We start from the raw sequence: 19,681 nt of genomic DNA, 5'->3' as shown, positions 1-19,681 counted from the left end.
CTTGTCTATAAAACAAGGGGGTTTCACATTCTCTTTGTCTTTCCCCACAAAGCTAATGTCAAGGGCATTGCTGGGGACTTAAAAGACATGAGGTCTTGTCCAACAAAACAAGAAGCTGCATAGTATTTAGAGATGCTGATATATATCAACATATGGAAACTTTAAAGCAGTTACAACTAAAGCCACTATACTATTTGCCTACATTTCACAGAAAGCAAAGCCTGCTGATTAATTTCCCTCCAAAATCATCTCAAACAAAACAACCAGTAGTTTCTCTTCAATCGCTATTTATTTGAAATAATGTGCAAATCAACAGAGTGGCTGGCAATCAAAAAAAAGCAAGGCTCATTCTGTTGTAAATAGGCACACAGCTACAACTGGCATACTTTGCACCAAAATGAAGTCTCAGCTATTTAATAAGTCTCTTACCTGATGGCAACTGCATGGAGTAACTGCAACTAATTTCCCCAATTACCATCCAGATCCTGCAACTGCCTTTCAATTAAATATTCCATTCATCAATCTTACCTTCATAAACTTAATTCAAAGCAAAATAAATATGAGCACAACTGTTATGGGTAGGGGTGGGTCCACCCGGGTAGGAGCAAGGAGAGCTCAAGGAGAGTGACCAGGAAGAAAATTAAGGAAGAGAGTAGAGAAGGGAAGAAAGAAGGGAAAGACGGGTTTGAATGTGAAGTCAGAAGGCACTGGAAGTCACCTGCCCGGTTATTCAAAGCCAGGATCTACTTAAAAGCTAGCAGGGAAAGGGAGGGCATTTTCATGAGTGCTAATGTCTGTTGCCAGCCTGGGTTTAGTAAAACCCATTAAATCAAGAAGAACAGACATAAATGATGAGTGAAAACAAATCAGAAATGATGAGTGAAAACCAATTGTTTTTTAAGGATACAGAGCTTGCTGTTCTGATAACAAGATGAAAAATCAATTCTGCACAGTTCTAATTGTGTTATGAGTTTAATGGTAAAATACAGTATATACAATAGGTTAGACGAGCCACTCAATTCCTTTCATTTTCTAAAGGGACTGAGATCCAGCGGAGGCTCTTGTGCAGAAAGGGTGAAGACAGTTTCTTCCTCCATGCAACCCTCAAAAGCATTGTCCAGCCTTGTTGCATTGCAGTATTTCACTCATGTGAACTCAGGATCCAAGCCCATCCCACTATTATTCTTGTTTCACTGCCTATTTTAAATTTAGGATAGTTTAGCCTCACACTTAAAGAATTCTGTTTTAGCAAGAAGAATCATAACCCAGCAATTCAGTTATCACCACCTTCCTAAGCACAAAGACATCTACTAAATTTAAAACCCGTTTCTTCCAAACTACTCTTAGTGAAATTATACAAATCTAAATGTCATAAACCAAATCCAAATCTTCATCCTAATCAGAGTAAGCCCACTGAATCAACAGAATTTACACCAGTTATTTCTCAAAATCCTACTGTAGTCTAACAACTGCAAAAAAAAACCCTCAGCAACACAAGCTGCATTATTAGCATGTTAACACAAGAACAATTAAATGTCGTCGCATTCGATGTTTTACCTTTTATTCTGATACTATAAAAATAAATATTCTTTACTTCCAACAATTACCCTTTTTGTGCTCAAGTGAGTTTCTAGTGGCAAATATTTGTTTTTCCATTTACATCACAGATTTCACCCAGAAAGTACATCCAGCAGCTTCTCAAAACACTGACGCATGATCACTTTGCTGGGGAGGGGGAGAATCCTGGCAGCAAGCTTGATACCAAACAAACAATAGTCTCAAAAGGAGGAAGTAATGGATAACCATACCCAAATGAAACCACAGGAAGAAGAGAATTCTTAGCCAGATAATATTGAAGTGTTTGCTACATGCCAAATGGCACTCATAGATGAGCTAGCATCATCCACAATTTATCTCTGTGTGCACATATAAGCTGTACACACAAAAGGGGAGACGGGGAAAGAGGTCTGCAGATAAAGAAGCAACCCCGTTTCTGGACAGCACCTTTTCCGACCTCAGACTAATGCAACTAGTTGCTCATCCAAACAAAATAAAATATCTTTATATGAAAAAAAAAAAAAAAAAAAAAAGCAGCTAGGACAGTGGTTCCCAATCTGGAGTCCCCAAATGTTCTTGGATTTCCAGAAGTCTTAACCACTAGATGTGCTAGCCAGGATTTCTGGGAGTTGTAGTCCAAGAACATCTGGGGATCAAGGCTGGGAACCACTCATCCAGGGAAAAGTTTATACAGTAGTCTTCAAACCAACCATTTGGTATACAAAGAGAGTGATGTGCAATGAAAAATGCTATAAAAACTAAAATGATGCTTTTTTGTTATTTTATCAAATCAAAATCACACGTGACAGCTTTCAGGACAATTAGTTCCACATCCTTCTCTAAATCATGATCTTGATTTCTCTTAATACCCTGTTTCCCTGAAAATAAGACCTAACCTGAAAATAAGCCCTAGTAGGATTTTTCAGAATGCTCGTAATATAAGCCCTACCCCAAAAATAAGCCCTAGTTAAGTGAAACCCTGCCCTCCACCATTGTGCAGCAACCAGAAGATGACATGACTGTATCTGAATAAATGTAATTGTTGTACATGAAAAAAAATCCCCTGAAAATAAGCCCTACTGTGTTTTTTGGAGCAAAAATTAATACAAGACCCTGCCTTATTTTTGGGGAAACACTGTAGTGTGGATGTCCTTTGTTCCAAATACACAGAGCTAATTTTTGGGTGGTCCCATTTGGCTTCAAAAGTAGAAGGCACTTGGACACCCAAGTTAAAGAGAACATGTGGAATCTGGAACAAAAATGACATGAGAACCTCTTTTGTTCAAGATTCTAGCCGGACCATTCTCCTCCCCTTTCTTAGTTTTCTATTCCCTGCTGCCAAAGAGCAGTTTGCACTACGTGCACACTGAACACACTCAGTCCTCACTGGGGGAAAAATGGATTGAGGGAAAATTCTGGGGTGATTGGCATTGACTTGTACATCATTGAGTCTTATGGAAAATAATATGAATTTGACCATCCCAATCCTGGAGCATTTTCCATATTATTTGTCAAGGTAAGGCAGGCATCTGGCTCATCTGATTTAGTACTGTTTCCAGTGATGAGTGGCACTTATCAAGGATTCTGGACAGAAGACTTTTCTGGGTTTATTTGGAGATGCCAGGGATTGAACCTGGGATATGAGCTATAACATCTCCCCATTTAAGGCTATTTTACCTCCACGGCTGCAGTAAAATTTAAACCCCAAGCTTTGTCTCTTAACCATTATGCTGCAGTAAGTTGTTTCACTGATAGGAATCTTTGCCAAAAATCTCGCTGTGGCCCCTTGATTCCACTACAACACAGGCAAAAAGATTCTGTGGCACTTGAAAATTATCAAGTAGTGTTGCTAGCTGTGTAATCAGTCCCTTGTTAAGCCACAGTTATTGTCAATGTAAACACATCATAATGAAGTTTGGTCCTTCGGTATTTGTGGTATACAATGGATCCTATTATGCTAGGGAGGCAATCTATCAAGGGATTATATCAGCATAACCACAAAGCCCAGAGAGCAATCTGACATATATTTACCAAGGGCTAATAATAAGATTTCAACATGAATGTCTCTTCTCTTCTGTAGTGCTGGTTCAAACCAACTTAAGCAACAGCAAACAATCAGTTACCAAAAAGATAAAACACAAGCATTCACAGCACTTTTGGAGGCCAACAATGAAACGCCAAAAGTAAGCTAATGAATATTAGTTTTCTATGTGTAATGACCATTCCTTCATTTGAGTGTGTTCCTATGGTGTTTCAGAGCAGTGCTAAAGAAAATAAAAACATTTCCTATGTTATATTCACAAAAGGTAAAGGTTCCCCTTGACAATTTTTGTCCAGTCGTGTTCGACTCTAGGGGGCGGTGCTCATCCCCGTTTCCAAGCCATAGAGCCAGCGTTTTGTCTGAAGACAATCTTCTGTGGTCACATGGCCACTGCGACTTAGACACGGAACGCTGTTACCTTCCCATCGAGGGTGGTCCCTATTTATCTACTTGCATTTGTATGCTTTCAAACTGCTAGGCTGGTGGGAGCTGGGACAAGCGACAGGCACTCACTCCGTCATGTGGATTTGATCTTACGACTGCTGGTCTTCTGACCCTGCAGCACAGGCTTCTGCGGTTTAGCCCACAGCGCCACCACGTCCTACTCAGATTTGCAAACCAGGGGTCAAAAAACAATGATGCCATATCCATAAAATTCACTACTGGCATTTTAAGATTAGACAATGCATGGTTAAGAATGCTGAAAATACTTGCACACTAGATGATTATTTTGTACATTAATGTTCGACTTTTCATCTGTTAGGCTCACAGAAGAGCCTTTGCCTGCTTGCAGGAGGACAGCAAAGATGGGGCCAGCCTAGTCTCCTGTAGAAGGGAATTCCAGAGTCTGGGAGCTGCAAGAGAGAAGCCTCTCTCTCATGTCCCCACCAAACACACCTATGAAGGTGGTGGGACTGAGAGAAAGGCCTCCTCTGATGGGGAGGTTAGTGCTATTTTTAAAAAGAACAAGGTAATCTGGGCCCTGGGAGGCCATAAATTGCCCACCTCAGTTTAGGACTTCATGACCAAAGTTACACAAAAGCATAAGTGCAGCTTAATCCATGATAAATTAATTGACTTTTAGCAGCTTCTTGTATGACAGATACTAATTAAAACATTGGACAATTTGAAAAGCAATTTAAAAAATATTAAAAACCAACAAACAGTGCCACTCAGATTGAAAGCCCATTCACAGCAACCCAGTTCAAGTGCCAAAGACATTTCTTAATAAAATTAAGCCTAATGGCAGAAAGAAAGTAGAGGAGCAGATTGCTCTCCCTTCATTGGGAAGCCCCACAGCATGGGGGTGGCCGCATCCCCAACAGAAGGGACTCATAAAGATCTCAAATTCCATACTGGCTTGTATGGAAGAATACAATGTTTTTCAGATAGCCTGGACTCAAAGTGTATTATGAAAAGACTACTGCCCAACTCAGCATGCAGATAATCTGCTACTCAAAAAAAGGAAAAAAGAGGGGAAAGAAATTGCAACATGGTTTTATTATCTAAGATGAAGACATATCCGCTGCTATTATGCCCCTATTCAAAGAAAATGACATTATGTAAGAAGATCGTGAAGATTACATCTATTATCCAAAGATGACACCGTTTATTTTTCTATTATCTTATGAACAGCTTCTTCTGGGGGGGGGGGCTGGGGAGACACAAATTGCCCCCATCAACACATTTTAAAAAGCTTTCAGAAGAACTAATAATACAGTAAGAATCTGATGGGATTGTTTCTAGGAGCTTTTTAAAATTAAGAAATCAAGGAAGGTTTTCCAAGTTTGACAGGTGAATCATAGCTGTACTGTACCCATGATTCAGGATAGCTCATAGGCACAGATTTCAATTGACTCTTACATATTGTTAATAATATAAGGGGAACAACCATATTTAATTTTGTAAACTTATTTCTAAAAATCCAGGGTTTTTTTCCAATTTAAAAAGCCAGGAAATGTTCCAACCAAAGTTAAACATTTCATCCAAAATTATCTTGGCAACTACAGTATGTGTAAATGAAAGAATGGTGGTAAAGTGCCACTCATTAGCAAGGTGCTGGTAGCATTCCAGGGCGTATATTAAGCATAAATGCAACACTTCTGCCAGAATCTATGTAACCTTCTAAAGTTTAACTCTAGCTTTATCATACTATGAAATACTGTAAAAAACATTTTGTATTTTTATTCTTGATTCCATGAGTTCTGGATCCATGACCAAAATGAGGAGATACTAGGAAATGATACTTTGAGAATGTCCTCTTCTAGTCTATATGGGTTTAAAAGCCAGTTTTCCACAGTCATCTCACTCTGATTCATGGATCCAAAAAAAACAGAAAATTCAAGAATAGAAATACAACCTCTTTTGACAGGCTTTCACAGTATGATAGATAGTATTAGGAGCTTGCACTGGTGGCAAACTTGCTCTTGTGCTCAATATCTGCAGGAGGGAAAATGAAAATATCTCTGAAAACCAAATTATTCAAAAGGAAGGGGTGTGTGTATTTACAAACAGAAAATGAAAAAAAATAACATACAAACAAAAGTGTTCACACTGAGTGAAAAAACTAGTCTCTCCTTAGGAACTCCGCAAAAATGAATTTGCCACCTGCTCTTTTTAAACTATAAAACCTGCTTCTATTCCAGCAAAGCCAGGTGCTGAACTGAAGGACTGAACTCAGGAATGAAAAGCCCTCTGGGAAATCCACGTTTGTTCTGTAAAGCTGGATGATTAATTTGGGCCCACAGATGCAGAGAGATTTTAGCCCCTAATTAACCAGCACAAATGCTGCTTGTTTCCAAGTCAGCCACACTCTGTAAAGCAAGCGACTCAGGATGGAAGGGGTTTCAGATGGTCATGGGCATTAAAGAAAGGAAGGAAGAAAAGGCATCATTGTACAGAGCAACACATACACATAAATCAAAGCTGCATCTCGTTAATTCAAAAACAAACAAATATGGAACACATATATAATTACATCCCTGGTCCAAATGGTGATTATTCTGCTTTTACAGACCAATCTTTAGGGAAAAAGTCATTTCTTCTGCACTTTTGTGCAAGTATCAGTCATTCTGGTTAATTGTGGATAAAAGTTCTCCTTCGCAAGGAAATTGAGAATCTTCTGCTGTCTTTGTAAGATGGGCATTAAGACGGGCACAAGATAAAACACTGCAAGGCTCAAGGACTATGTTCCATGTGCAAGAGTAAAAACAATGAGGCCCAGACTAAACACTGGAACTGTAATATACCAGAGCAGAACCCATCGAAGAATATAGTCCCACTAGACGGATTCTGGTAGGGACAGAAGCTGATGACTCCCCCCAAAAATGCAAGCTATTCTGGCCTGAATGGATATTGAATCATCTGCCTCAGTTGGTTCCCTATTCCTCAAAATAGGGTTCGATGGCGAACCTATGGCACGCGTGCCACAGCTGGCATGCAGAGAGCCCTCTTTGCAGGCATGAGAACCATGTCGCTAAATCGCTGCTCCACCCCCCCCCCGCGCGCAGCCAAACCTGAGCAGGTGGCTGCAGCTGCAGTGCTGGCCCTTCAACAGGTGGTGGGCCAGGATCCAGAGCACCTCCATGCCCTGGATTCCCACTTCCACCACTTCTGGTGCCGCTGCTACCCTCTGTCTGCTGGTTTTTGTCCCCTCCCCGGCCCGAATTTGGACACTGAGGCCCAAAAAGGTTCGCTGTCACTGATCTAGAGCATGGAAAAGGTATGTTACAAATAACGACTTAGTATGCATTGAACTAATTTCTGTTTGCTTAGCTACTTGGCATAAACTGCATCCAGGTGCTGGAAATAATAAACTTTAACAAATCAGGTTGCTTCAGTCAAAACTACCTCCATAGGCCCCCCTTTTAAGCCACAGATTTGCATTATTCTATTCTTTTATGTTTATGTTATGCTAGAAAGCTATGCTGAACAAAGGCACATAAAACCAACTGATAAGTACAGGGCTGGGGCTGGGATTCAGCAACGACAGAGATAATTAACTGGATTAACCAGGAGGAGGTATGAATAGGTAGTAGATGAACAGACCTTCCATATTCAGAGGTACTGTACTTCTCCACGTCAGTAGCTAAGGGACATACCGGGTATAGCACTGTCTTCATTTTTAACTGGAAGAACCTTTCACAGAAATGCTCATAAATATAAATATCTGCTCTAACAAGCTGGGGCGAGAAATTCTGACAAGGCTGAGGGGTCAAAAACACTTTGGTGCAGCACAACTGCAGGCCACACTTTGCCTGAAATAACCCCACCAAATTTCATAAAATTCATGTGACCAATGACATCCAAACAAAACTAAAATGGAAGCTAACCATTAAAGACACGGATATCAAAATAGCGTACACAGGTCCCAATTAAAATTTGCATATATCACTGATATAAGGCAAATTTTGTATCTGAGACAAATCAGCTGGCACAATGCAAACACAACCAGCAATATCTTGATTTGAACACCACTAATGATATCCCTTTTCCAACTTTATTTGACTGGCCTTTCCCTCTTCACTGATTAGGAAGCTGAAGCAAGAGATCGGTCTTATCTGAACCCCAGAAAGTCAGTAGTGCAGTCATCCGCCTAGCAGAAGTTCATTACTGAACAAGGATTCAAAGTTTTGATGCCTACGTACAAAGCCCTAAACTGTTTAGGACCTCGATACCTGGCGAAACGCCTACTCCCACCAAGCTCTACCCGTGTCACTCGCACGGGCCAGGAGGTGAGGCTGAGGAGCCTGACGCTGAGGGAGGCCCGGAAGGAAAAAAACAAGAAACCGGGCCTTCTCGGCGGTGGCTCCTCGTCTATGGAACAACCTACCTCCGGAGATTTGCGCGGCCCCCTCACTGGGTATCTTTAAAAATCAACTAAAAACGTGGATGTTTCGGCAGGCCTTCCCTCCAGTTAATCCCTGGTGTTTTCCTTTCCTCTCTTCTCTTACTGTCTGCCTTCCATCTTGTTAAATTTGTTTATTATGTAATAATCCTTTTGTATTTATCTGACTTTTTATGTTATAAGCCGCCTAGAGTGGTTGTAACTGACCAGATAGGCGGGATATAAAATAAATAAATAAATAAATAAAATTCTAGAGAAAACTAGTCTAATTAAGCTAATCAAATTTCGCTTTCATGTTTAATGTCACAACTAAAGCAGCAGAGGTGATTTCTGCTCAGAACAAGAGCCTGGGGATTTCACACACACACATAATGGACAAGTTCACATGTCACAACAAGTTGGTATTCCACTGAACAGTGGCATTGAGGGGTGAGCCACCAGCTGATTGCTCCCACTTACTAATTAATAATATGTACCAGCCTTTAATGCTATACAGCTCCACTTTCCCAGCAGAACACCCATTAAACAAACATTCCAAAAAGCTACACAAACTGAAGAATGAGTTAGGACATTTGAGAAAAACCAAAAATGTAAACTAGAGAAACAAACACTTCAAAATACATTAGGAACACACGAGCTGTTCCTACTAGTTTCCAGCAGCAAAATTATCTACACAAGTGATGACGTCTGTTAATAGCTGGTGCAATGATTTGTTTACTAGAATCACAGAGCGACACAAATTATGAAGATCTGCTGACCCAAGAAATCAGGTTAGATGTGCATCTTAAGGCAGCCTGGCAAGACAGAACCCGTGTCTTTCCTTAAAAGCCTTGCCAAAGATTTGAATCTTCAAGAAGAAAATGTGCCCTCATTTAGATCACCTCTTTGTTTTGCAATTGCTAGATGAAACAGATGGAGGAGGAACACTCCAGATATTAAGACATATTTGTCTAGAGTTTGGTTCTTCTATGGTTGCTTAAAAATGTAGCACTTTCCAGATCTGTTCTCTCTTGCCCTAGTCCAGGGGTCGTCAACCCCAATCCGTGGCCCGGTGCCGGTCCGTGGGCTTGCTGGAACTGGGCTGTGGATATGGATCTCCGCCCCCCCCTGCATGCATGCATGGTGGGGCGTGTCATGCCTGCAGGGGTCCATGTCACGCTCGCTCCCCTTGCGAGCATGACACACCCATCATGCATGGAGCCCGCTCCCCCCCAACTGGTCCGTGGCCCCAAAAGGGTTGGGGACCGCCACCCTAGCCAATGTTTATAAGCACAGTGTAAAGCAGTACTGTCTACTCTAATCAACAGGCCCTGTGAGAGCCCAGCAGGGGTCTATTTGCCTTGGACCTCATCTAACAAGGGAGCCTCAACTCAGCCAAGGTGCATCATTCTCCACTTTAACCCTTAGGCTGTCTTCCTTGATTTGAGAGTTGAATTTGGAACTTTCTACCATATATTGTGATGTTCCACTAAAATCCAAACAATGAGGGGGTTTCACAATTTTGAAATGGTCCAGGTCTCATCTGAGCTCTTGGAGGGCCTGCCAACCAGCAGGACCTGCTGAGTGTCTAGAGCAGAGGTCTTCGCATCACATATTGCCCAGTGGAGGACAACAAAATAAAAGTGTAGCTCTGGCCATAACTTCCCAATGACAGAAGTTCAAGTATTCAGAAGAATAAGTGTAGCTACTTACGATGTTCCTTGCTGAGAAACTGATGTCTTAGAAGATGCATCATATTGCTCTGTAAACAGCAAACCAAACAATCATTATAGGTTCAGTTAACATTCCATCCATAGGTTCGGTTAACATTCTATCCCATTTCTCTCTCAATTATCTTATATTGCAATATTAAGGATGGCAATTTTAATTCATAGTATATAGTCTACACAGTATCATAGTGTATAATCTACACAGTGCCAGATGTAGTGACTAATGTAAAGTTTATTCCTGACAATTTTCCATACTCATTTGTAAGTTCCTGTAATACATAACCATATGTCCTAACTGCCATGTTAGAGGATCTAGATATGCCCTGAAAAAAATCTAAGTGTTCTTCTAGAACAGCTGGATTTAAACCTTCCCCCCACCCCACCCCCACCCCCACCCCGGGGCATTAATTGTGCACTCATAAACCATGGCTGTACCTAGGCCTCCATATTTTGATGAAAGTAAAAAAGCAAGTGTTAATTCTAATGAATGGAAAGAATACAACTGCTTTTCATATTACTACTTCAATTATTACTATTCCTCACTCAGTATGGGAGTTTTTTTAGAAGTTCTAGGTGATGCTACAGAATAGGGCCTGCATTTCTTGATTTAAAAAGGAGTCTATCTATAAACATATTGATAAAAATGTAGTAATCCGTAGAAACTGACATTCATTTATCCAGATACGATCCTCTAAGATTCAGCGCATCTCTTATTTTGTACTAAGGCACTAAGCCACTTAGTTGAATATGAGAATTCTGTTAATGTGATTTATTTTCACTTCAGAACAGCATCTGATCCCATTTTCTGTGATACTCTGATTAGTCAAGGGGTTAAACTAGTTCATCACCATCTTGGAGAGAAGTTTAAAGAGAGGTGTTAACTGGGCCAATGGACCCAGTTTGTTTCAGCATTTTTTTTAAACTCTAGGTGAAGAACCTTTTTTATTAAGAAGGGTGGCTGACCCTCAGAAAAGTCAGACTGGGCTAAAGCCTACAGTAGGTAAACCTGGTGCTAATAAGGGAAAATTCAGAGTCCAGAAAGTAGATGCATACGGCAGCACTACGAGACTGCATAATAATGTTCTCCCATCACTTTCCCCCCTTTATGTATTCCATCTTTTATTAGGACACATGAAACTACATGCTGCCCATGAAATACAGCTTCTCTGCCCATGATTCAGACAAGGAGAGGAGAGAATATGTGCCAAATTTACAAATGATGTAAAACCCTGGGAGAGACAGCTAGTATCACTTCGAGACTGAGTAAGTAGCATAATTAATCGATAAACAGTAAGACTGGAATGAAATGCAAAATTTCCTTGACAGAATGGAAAACTGGACAAAACTACAATTCAACAACAACAGGAAATTCCACATTTTGACCAAATAAATATACAGGTACATGATGGACAGCAGCTGGCTTGGCCGCTGCATATCTGAAAGGGACATTGGGACTGCATTCAGTCACAAACTACAGTGGTGCCTCGCAAGACGAGCGCCCCGTTTAATGAGGAAATCGCATCATAACGAACTTTTTGCAATTGCAAAAGCAATCACTTTAAGATGTTTTAAATGGGTTTTTTTCACTTTGCGATGATCGGTTCCCTGCTTCAGAACTGATTCTTGCAAAACGACAATTTTCGGCCAGCTGATCGGCGGTTCCAAAATGGCCGCCGGGTAAAAAAAATGGCTCACCGCTCTTTTCTGGGACGGATTCCTCGCTGCACGGGCAGCGAAAATGGCCGCGCTATGGAGGATCTTCGCTGGACTGTGAGTTTCAAGCCCATAGGAACACATTAATTGGGTTTTACTGCGTTTCTATGGGCTTTTTTATTTCGTATTATGACGTTTTCATTCTACAGCGATTTCGCTGGAACGAATTAACATCGTAATGCGAGGCACCACTGTAGATGTGAATGAGCAGCATAATAAGCAAAAGCTGAAGGAGTTCTGTCTGTTTAGCATGGAGAAGAAAGGAATCAAGAAGGATATTATAGCACTGTAGCACAGTGGCTAAATGGCAGTTTTGCAGTTAATTGCTCATGACCTGAGTTCAGTCCTGATGGGCTCAGGTAGTTGGCTCAAGGTTGACCCAACCATCCATTCCTTCTGAGATAAGCAAATTGAGCACCAAGCTCACCAGGGCAGGGAGAGGGCAATGTGTAGCCTGTGCTATTAAATGGTAAACCGCCCAGAGAGTGCTTCAAGAGCTATGATGAGGTATACAAGCAGACCCTTTGCTTTTGCTTTGCATTGCATTGGAGGTCTTCCCTTATAGGAGATTCAAGTAGGGTATATGGGAGAAATTCTAGCTTTTGATTTTCTGCACTGTGTAGACCAGTGGTCAGGGAACAGGGGTAAATTACCCGAAATGGGGTAAAAATGAAAATCCTGGGGGTAATGAGGATGAGCAGAGCCCCAATATTGATGCTCTCATATCCAAGATGAAGCAACATCATTTCTCCAAAACCTGAAGTTTTCAAGCAAGTTGAAGCTTTCAAAGTAATTTTGAATATTCAATAAGATTTTGAATTCAAATAATGTATTATTTCCTTCCTTTCAAATCAAGGGGGTAATGTTGGCGTATATAATTTTTTTGGGAGGGGGTAAAAGGTAAAAAAGCTTCCTGACCCCTGGTGTAGACTACAGTATCAGACTTATAAAACTACCTCCAACTCTATGATTAAATATTTAAATATATGAAAAATTAATCTTATGAACATACATATTCATATGTATCATACACAATGTCCTAGAATCATCAGGCACTAGTTTCATTTCAGTGGAGCTTGAATGGGAATTTCTACGTAGACTTCACTGAAATGAGCACATGTCAACACAACACAGCAGATTATATTCATGGAAGACATAAATATTTTTCAGTCTTCTTACTTTGGCTCTGTATCACTGATCCTGGGTTTCCATGCTGGGTTTCCTAGAAAGAAGAAAAATTGTAAGATTTATGTGTCACAAAATAGTTAAGGAACTGGGGTCTCAAATTATGCAATGAACTAATCTGATGCACTTAATCATGCCAAGGTTTCCCAGCCTCAACTCTCTTATATGAAATATGCTTGAAGCTGCCTTCTTTTTAAATATTTTGATCTGTCCTCCAGTGAAGATTCTAGGGTGGTTTACAAAATTAATAAAGTACAGGGATTAAAATATGACAAATGTTCTAGAGAAAATGTGAGTTTAAGAGTAGGAATCGGAAAAGAATACAAAATTATGAGATCAAATAACATTCTAGGAGGCAGTTGCAGACATAACTGGTAGAAAAGGAGAAATTGTGGAATTGTTTGAGGGAGTAGAAATCCTGAGATAAATAACAGAATGATGGAAAGAAGCATTATGGAAGTTTTTGGAATATGATACAGATGTACAGTATTATTGTTGAGTTGTTATTACTTGCTCAGTGAAGCTGCCAGGAGGCAATATGACTTAATGACCTTCGGCTTTGCAAAAACTGCATTGTCATGCCCTTGTAGGAAGTCTGCTAGCCCCCTTTAAATAAAATGCACAGTGTGTTGTTTTTTTTTTGGTACATCCTAAGCTGTATGCACCGTATAAGTGTATAAAACAGAAACAGTAGATGATTGTAGACATACACTCTTGAGTAACCTATACAAATCAAATAGTTTCCCATCAGTTTCCATGGAAACAACACTCTTTAAAAGCATAATTTTAAAAGTTTTCCCCCCCAACTCTGAGAGCATAACAAATGCTAGAAATGGGTAGAAACGTATGTGTGCATGTACACGTTTGAACTGATTGGAAAACAAAGCAAAATATTTTACCTTTACAGGAAAAGGAAACTTTGAAGGCTCAGATGTGCTAGGTGTATGGATGGCTGTCAAAGGAGGCGGCCATGAATGGGTCATTTCCTTGGGGAGGGAGAGAAGAACAACAGCCATCAACTTTTAATCTTTATCTCCTACATATCCTCAGTTACGGATGCAGGACACAAGGAAATCATACATGCAGGGAAATGACAGAAAAATTGTAATGCAATTTTATACCCTTGTTTCAAGTAGCTTTTTTGCACATATCACAGGAAGATTGTACTACAAAGTCTATACTGTAGTTCCTTGGTATTTAAGTATTCTGGCTTGAATGGAAGAGATACATTATGCTCTTCTGGTGCACTCTGAAGAAATGGAATATTTTAATAGTGAATGCTACATATTGTTTGCTACATTTAAGTTTTTTAGATCACTGATTGCTGTTTTTAATTCTTTAATTCTCCTTGACAGAGGCTGGACTTGATCAGTAAGATCCTTTCCAACAATCAGTTCCAAAATGTTGATGATGAAGATGATCTCATTTAGTATTCTTATGCCCTTGTTGCCAAGTATTATTGAAGCACGGCAATAGTAACACATTGGCTGCATTTGCCCCGAACAATGAGCCAGAATTGCTGAAAATACTGGTTAACCAATAATGTGCAAGCATTGTTTATAAACTCTTAGAACTGCAGAGCGAGAAAGGATCCTATGGATCACTAGTAAAGGTACCTTACCTATGGATCACTAGCCCAGCTCCTATCAAGAAGGCACAGTGTGGAATTAAACTCCCAACCTCTGGCTCCGCAGCCAGAGACATAAACCGCAGCCAGAGACATAAACCAACACTTCACTGCTTGATCACTCTCCCTTCACTTCTACTGCAGGTAGGAGTAGCTGTAGTAACAGAATTCACCAGCAACCAAAAGCTTACCATATTTTTCGCTCCATAAGACACACCTCTCCATAAGACGCACCAAATTTTTAGGAGAAGAAAACAGGAAAATAATAATCTGCTTTCTTCTCCTAAAAATTTGGTGAGCCTTATGGAGAGGTCCATCTTATGGAACACACCCTAGGACCCTTTGGATGCTCACCCTGCCCCCCGGGGGGCCAGAGGGGGCAAAATCGGCACCTTCAGGGACTCTTTTGAAGCTTCCCAAGCCTCAAGAGTCCCGGAAGGTCACGATTTCGCCCCCTCTGGCCCCGCAGGGGGGCAAGGTGAGCCTCCAAAGGGTCCTAGGGTCTGTTCCAGGACCCTTGGGAGGCTCCCCCCACCCTCCCATGGGGCAAAATCGCCAGCTTCCAGGGTGGGGGAGCCCTGTGGAGGGTGGGGAGAGCCTCGCAAGGGTCTGAGTAAGCCTTTCAGGACCTTTTCTGAGTCTTGAAAGACTCAGAAAAAGTCCTGGAAGGTCACGATTTCGCCCCCACTGGCCCTGTGGGGGTTGGGGGGAGCCTTGCAAGGGTCCTGGAAGGCTCACTCAGACCCTTGCAAGGCTCCCCCCACAGGGCTAGTAGGGGCAAAATCGCCAGCTTCGCTCCATAAGATGCACAGATCCCCCCACTTTTTTGGTGTCATATCTCGAGCTAATCTGTCTTTCCTCTAACAATCCAGAGTCTGAAGCCAGCTTTTGGCTTCTAAGAAGAATGACTAGGTTTGAGGCCAAAACTTTCTACTGTAGATATGTTCCCAGTTGTATTACTGCACGGATTCTTTGTGAGCCAGAGCCCACAATGATTCCCCAAAACCTGTGGGGAAGGGCAGCTGCACCCCTACCTTTGCAGTCACATTTCCTAAGGATAAGGTGTTCTAATTTGGAGGAAGAGCCACATAGGAACAACCAGGCAATCACCAAATTTGCTGGTTACTGAAAATTCAGGATTCACAGTGGACCTTTTATGTCCACGGCTAAGAAATCCTTTAAAAACTGAAAAGGTACTATTTTGTTTTGAACCAAATACTGAAATAACTCACTTGGATGATGAAGAAAAAAAACCTCTGAAATCACACCCAGCAACTACCAATACCAATTTATTACCCAAATCTCTCTCTCAAAGTATACGCTGACCATGCAAGATACTCACCTTTAAAATTTCTTCAACACAATGAACTTCATTGGAGAAAGACTGCTGAAAAACAAGGTGGGAAGGAGCAATTATTTCACAGATTGGTGCAGAATTCATGGAAAGAAATGTAAACTACCGTTGGTATATTTGACTGGAAAGCTATTTTATTGAGGTGATGTATTATAACAAAAAATTGTATGATTTATGTACTGTACACTGATACAACCAGACCCACTTAAGGTTGGAACTGCCTCTTCCTGCTTGTGCATTCCCAAGACGGATTTTGGTCTCCTCAATTAACAGCCAATGCATGGAGTGCAACAGTAGGAAGCCCACCAACTAATGCTGCTGCCTGGCCCAGTTCTTACAAACACTGTATTTGTGTCAATTCCTGACACAATTTCTGGTCATATCTACTTGTACAGAACTGGGCCTCACATCTTAAGATGGAAGCTCTGTAGGTAAACTGTATTTGCTGACTCTTGGTAAGCCCACAAAGTAAGTGTAAAAGAAGAAAATGCTTCTCTTCTTACACCACACCCATTGCTTTGTTACAGAAACACCTAGAAATTCACCTTTGTCCACCACACCCACAATCAAGCTTAAGTGCTTTAATTTTCTTTCATGCACATTAATTTTCATTCGCACAAGAGGCAAAGGCAAGTCTCATCTAGACTCCAGCATATTAATCCAATTTTTAACCAGCGTTAACACCCAGCAGTAAACTGTTACAGCAGATCCAAATGAACAGAAAAAACGAAAAGCAAACTCCCTCCAATAAATAGTTGTGTTTAGAAAAAACACACCCCTTAAAATGTATTTTAAAAAAAAGAAATCATACTAAGCATGGTATAGACTATAGAGTGTGCCACTAGAGATCTGAAGTCCCTGGAAGCGCAAGGATGCAGGAGGTTGAAATATTGATTAAAAAGTAAGACTATTTTTAAATCAATATTTCAACCTCCTGCACCCTTGCGCTTCCAGGGTCTTCAGCCTTGCTTCTTCAATCTGCCTGCTCTACCATATTTCCCAGCAACCATCACATGAACCCGACTTTCCAGAGATGCAAATTTTGTGTCCCATGAATCTTCCAGAGCCTGCATGGATCTCCACCAAGAATGCAAAAACCATCCAAAACAGGACTAGAAAGGGGGGGGGGGAGTCCCAATTTGGTATACTTGGCACTAAACCCAAGGCGGGTGGGGTTGCACTCTATATAAAAGGAGAATTGTTTTTGGAGATTTTCAGGAGCTCTGGCTCTCATGTCTCTTACTAAGGAAAATCCATTTTTGGCATCAGCAGGCTGTTTTTTAAAAAAACCCTTAAGCAACATATGCTGCCCCCCCCGACCACTCTCTGTCCACTTGGATGGAGCAGATTTTCCTGCTCATTTCACACGTTGAACCCCTGCCTCAATTTCCTCTCTTACTTTTTTCTGATTTCAGGTTTCTTCCTTCAGCCTTTCCTCCTTCCTGACTTCCTACACTGTAACTCTTCAGCCCCTAGTATTAGGCAAAAGTTAAACTGAGCTACTACTAGGGGTAGGATTCCCCCCCCCCCCCATGCTGTAATTCTAGACTTCCGGTCCCAGTGATCACCTGGAACCTGCCGGACCTCTGGAACTGGGAAAGAAGAATCCAAAATGCAAACAAGATGTCTTTCTACCACCACTGTCTGTTTCATTCCAAAATGTCCTTATGGCTGAAATGTTTCATCTAGCATTTTTCCCGTGGCCACCTTCACATCCTGTGAAGCAGGTTTCTTCTCCTCTTATTTTACAGATTAGGAAGAGAATCTGAAGGATGGATGATGATTATCCTAACTAAGGCCACCCAGGCAGTACGCAGCTGAGTTGTCATTTCCCATGGCCAAGTCTGAGGTTTCATTCTGGTGGACCCACACACACACACACACACACGCACACACACGATGGTGTGCAATATGCCCAAAACTACTACAGGTGGGTTGCAGCATCCCACCATGAAGATGCTAGAGCACATAATTCTGTCCATTCTGTGGTATGGGAAGCAAGAAGATAATAGGATGTGGGGGCAATTCTTTAAATGAATAAAGAAATGAAGGCAGAAGGAGAGCTGGTGCTCCTCTATGAAAATGGGATGTCTATGGGATGACTGTACAAACATCTTCTGGTGCTTTTTTTTTTTTTGCCATGTCCACTTGATGTTCAAGGCATTCAAGCAAGTTCATTAAGAAAGGTGGCAATCACACCCAACAATTCTTCAGCTCTCCCTACAATAAATTATGCAACCAAAATTTCAGGAAATCATTTCCTAAGAGATCAATCGGCCTAAATATTCTCTCCACAACTGCAAAGAAACACCCTCTACTTTGGCAGGAAATACTGGAGAAGATCTGCATTGAGAACCTGAAGTTCTGGAGCATGTAATCAGGAATAACTCTACAATGGAAAGTTCTATGTCTGGTTTTTTAAAAAGAGAAAATTCTAGAGAACTTTGCAAGGAAAATTATTTTTGTGTATTTTCTTCCTTCCAACAAAATGCTTTGAAAGCCACAACCCCTCTCCATTTTCCAACCTCTCTTTGGCTATCCATAAACAAAGTGCAAGTTTATCTGAAAATCTTCAGAAGGGAGGAGCAGGCAACTTGTTAGACCTGCAGGCCAAGCACAGTGTGCGCGTGCGCACGCACGCACACACACACACACGATGGTGTGCAATATGCCCAAAACTACTACAGGTGGGTTGCAGCATCCCACCATGAAGATGCTAGAGCACATAATTCTATCCATTCTGTGGTATGGGAAGCAAGAAGATAATAGGATGTGGAGGCAATTCTTTAAATGAATAAAGAAATGAAGGCAGAAGGAGAGCTGGTGCTCCTCTATGAAAATGGGATGTCTATGGGGTGACTGTAGAAAATGAGACTTCTGGAGTGACAGCATGAATGAGTTTGGGATTCAGCCATGCCCGCTGCAGCGATAAGCACAATACAAATACAATTTCATCTGGAGAAACAGAAGAGATGGGTGGAGTTTCCCCAGAAAGAAATTAAGAGCCAAAAGGGTGATATGTTGGCAATGCCGATGTGCAAAGTTGACAGAGAAGATTCATATAGGCTCAGTCCTAAGAGCACCTGCAACTGCATGTGAAAGATGCCCGTTTCAATCCTGGATCTTCACAGCAAAAAATAATCTGTGTGTCGCTGATGTGAAAGTCCTCTGCTATTTAATTAATTTTTGCTTGTATCCACTATTCTGAGCATCTTACAAAAAGCAAATGCCCACAGATTAGACCCTGAAGAGCAGCAGCCAGCTGCTAGAAATGGAAATGAAATGCCAACAGCCTGACTGCGAGGCAGTTTCTTAGCTTCCTTAATGCATAGTTTTTGCACTTAACGCATTTAAATGTTTTTCAAAATTGATTTTAATCTTGACCAATGTTTAACTCTTTTTAAAAAATATATAATTTTGTGTGGGATTTTTAATTGATTACTATTGCACGGCTTTAATTGTTGTGAGCTGCCTTAGGTTTCCCTATCGGAAGGAAGGCAGCATATATATAAAAAATAAAATAAAAGTGAGAGTGTTGAAAAGAACATGCTTTCAGAAGACTGAGCTAAACAGTTTCAGAGTCTATTTCAGTATGAATGAACAGCTTTCTCCCCTTTGGGTGGCATTTCTAATGCTCATATATAAATCT

At 41.0% G+C, this 19,681-nt stretch overlaps 1 protein-coding gene across 9 annotated transcripts in view; it reads right to left on the bottom strand.

Moving 5' to 3' along the window:
* AFF1 (ALF transcription elongation factor 1) overlaps nt 1-19,681 on the bottom strand; it is a 168,289-nt gene that overhangs the window by 35,715 nt on the left and 112,893 nt on the right. For 8 of the 9 annotated variants that reach the window (XM_078394547.1, XM_073001989.2, XM_073001991.2 and 5 more), the window contains 4 exons: nt 16,021-16,065; nt 13,951-14,037; nt 13,046-13,088; nt 10,137-10,185 (listed from right to left, as the gene is read on the bottom strand). In XM_078394547.1, the coding sequence (XP_078250673.1) occupies nt 10,137-10,185; nt 13,046-13,088; nt 13,951-14,037; nt 16,021-16,065 (224 nt within the window). The remainder of the gene's footprint in view (nt 1-10,136; nt 10,186-13,045; nt 13,089-13,950; nt 14,038-16,020; nt 16,066-19,681) is intronic. The other variant, XM_073001988.2, reaches the window with a different exon arrangement.

This window comes from Pogona vitticeps, chromosome 5, assembly GCF_051106095.1.
Source record: "Pogona vitticeps strain Pit_001003342236 chromosome 5, PviZW2.1, whole genome shotgun sequence".
In the NCBI taxonomy this organism is placed as follows: domain Eukaryota; kingdom Metazoa; phylum Chordata; class Lepidosauria; order Squamata; family Agamidae; genus Pogona; species Pogona vitticeps.
This window is presented reverse-complemented; position numbering and strand designations above follow the sequence as displayed.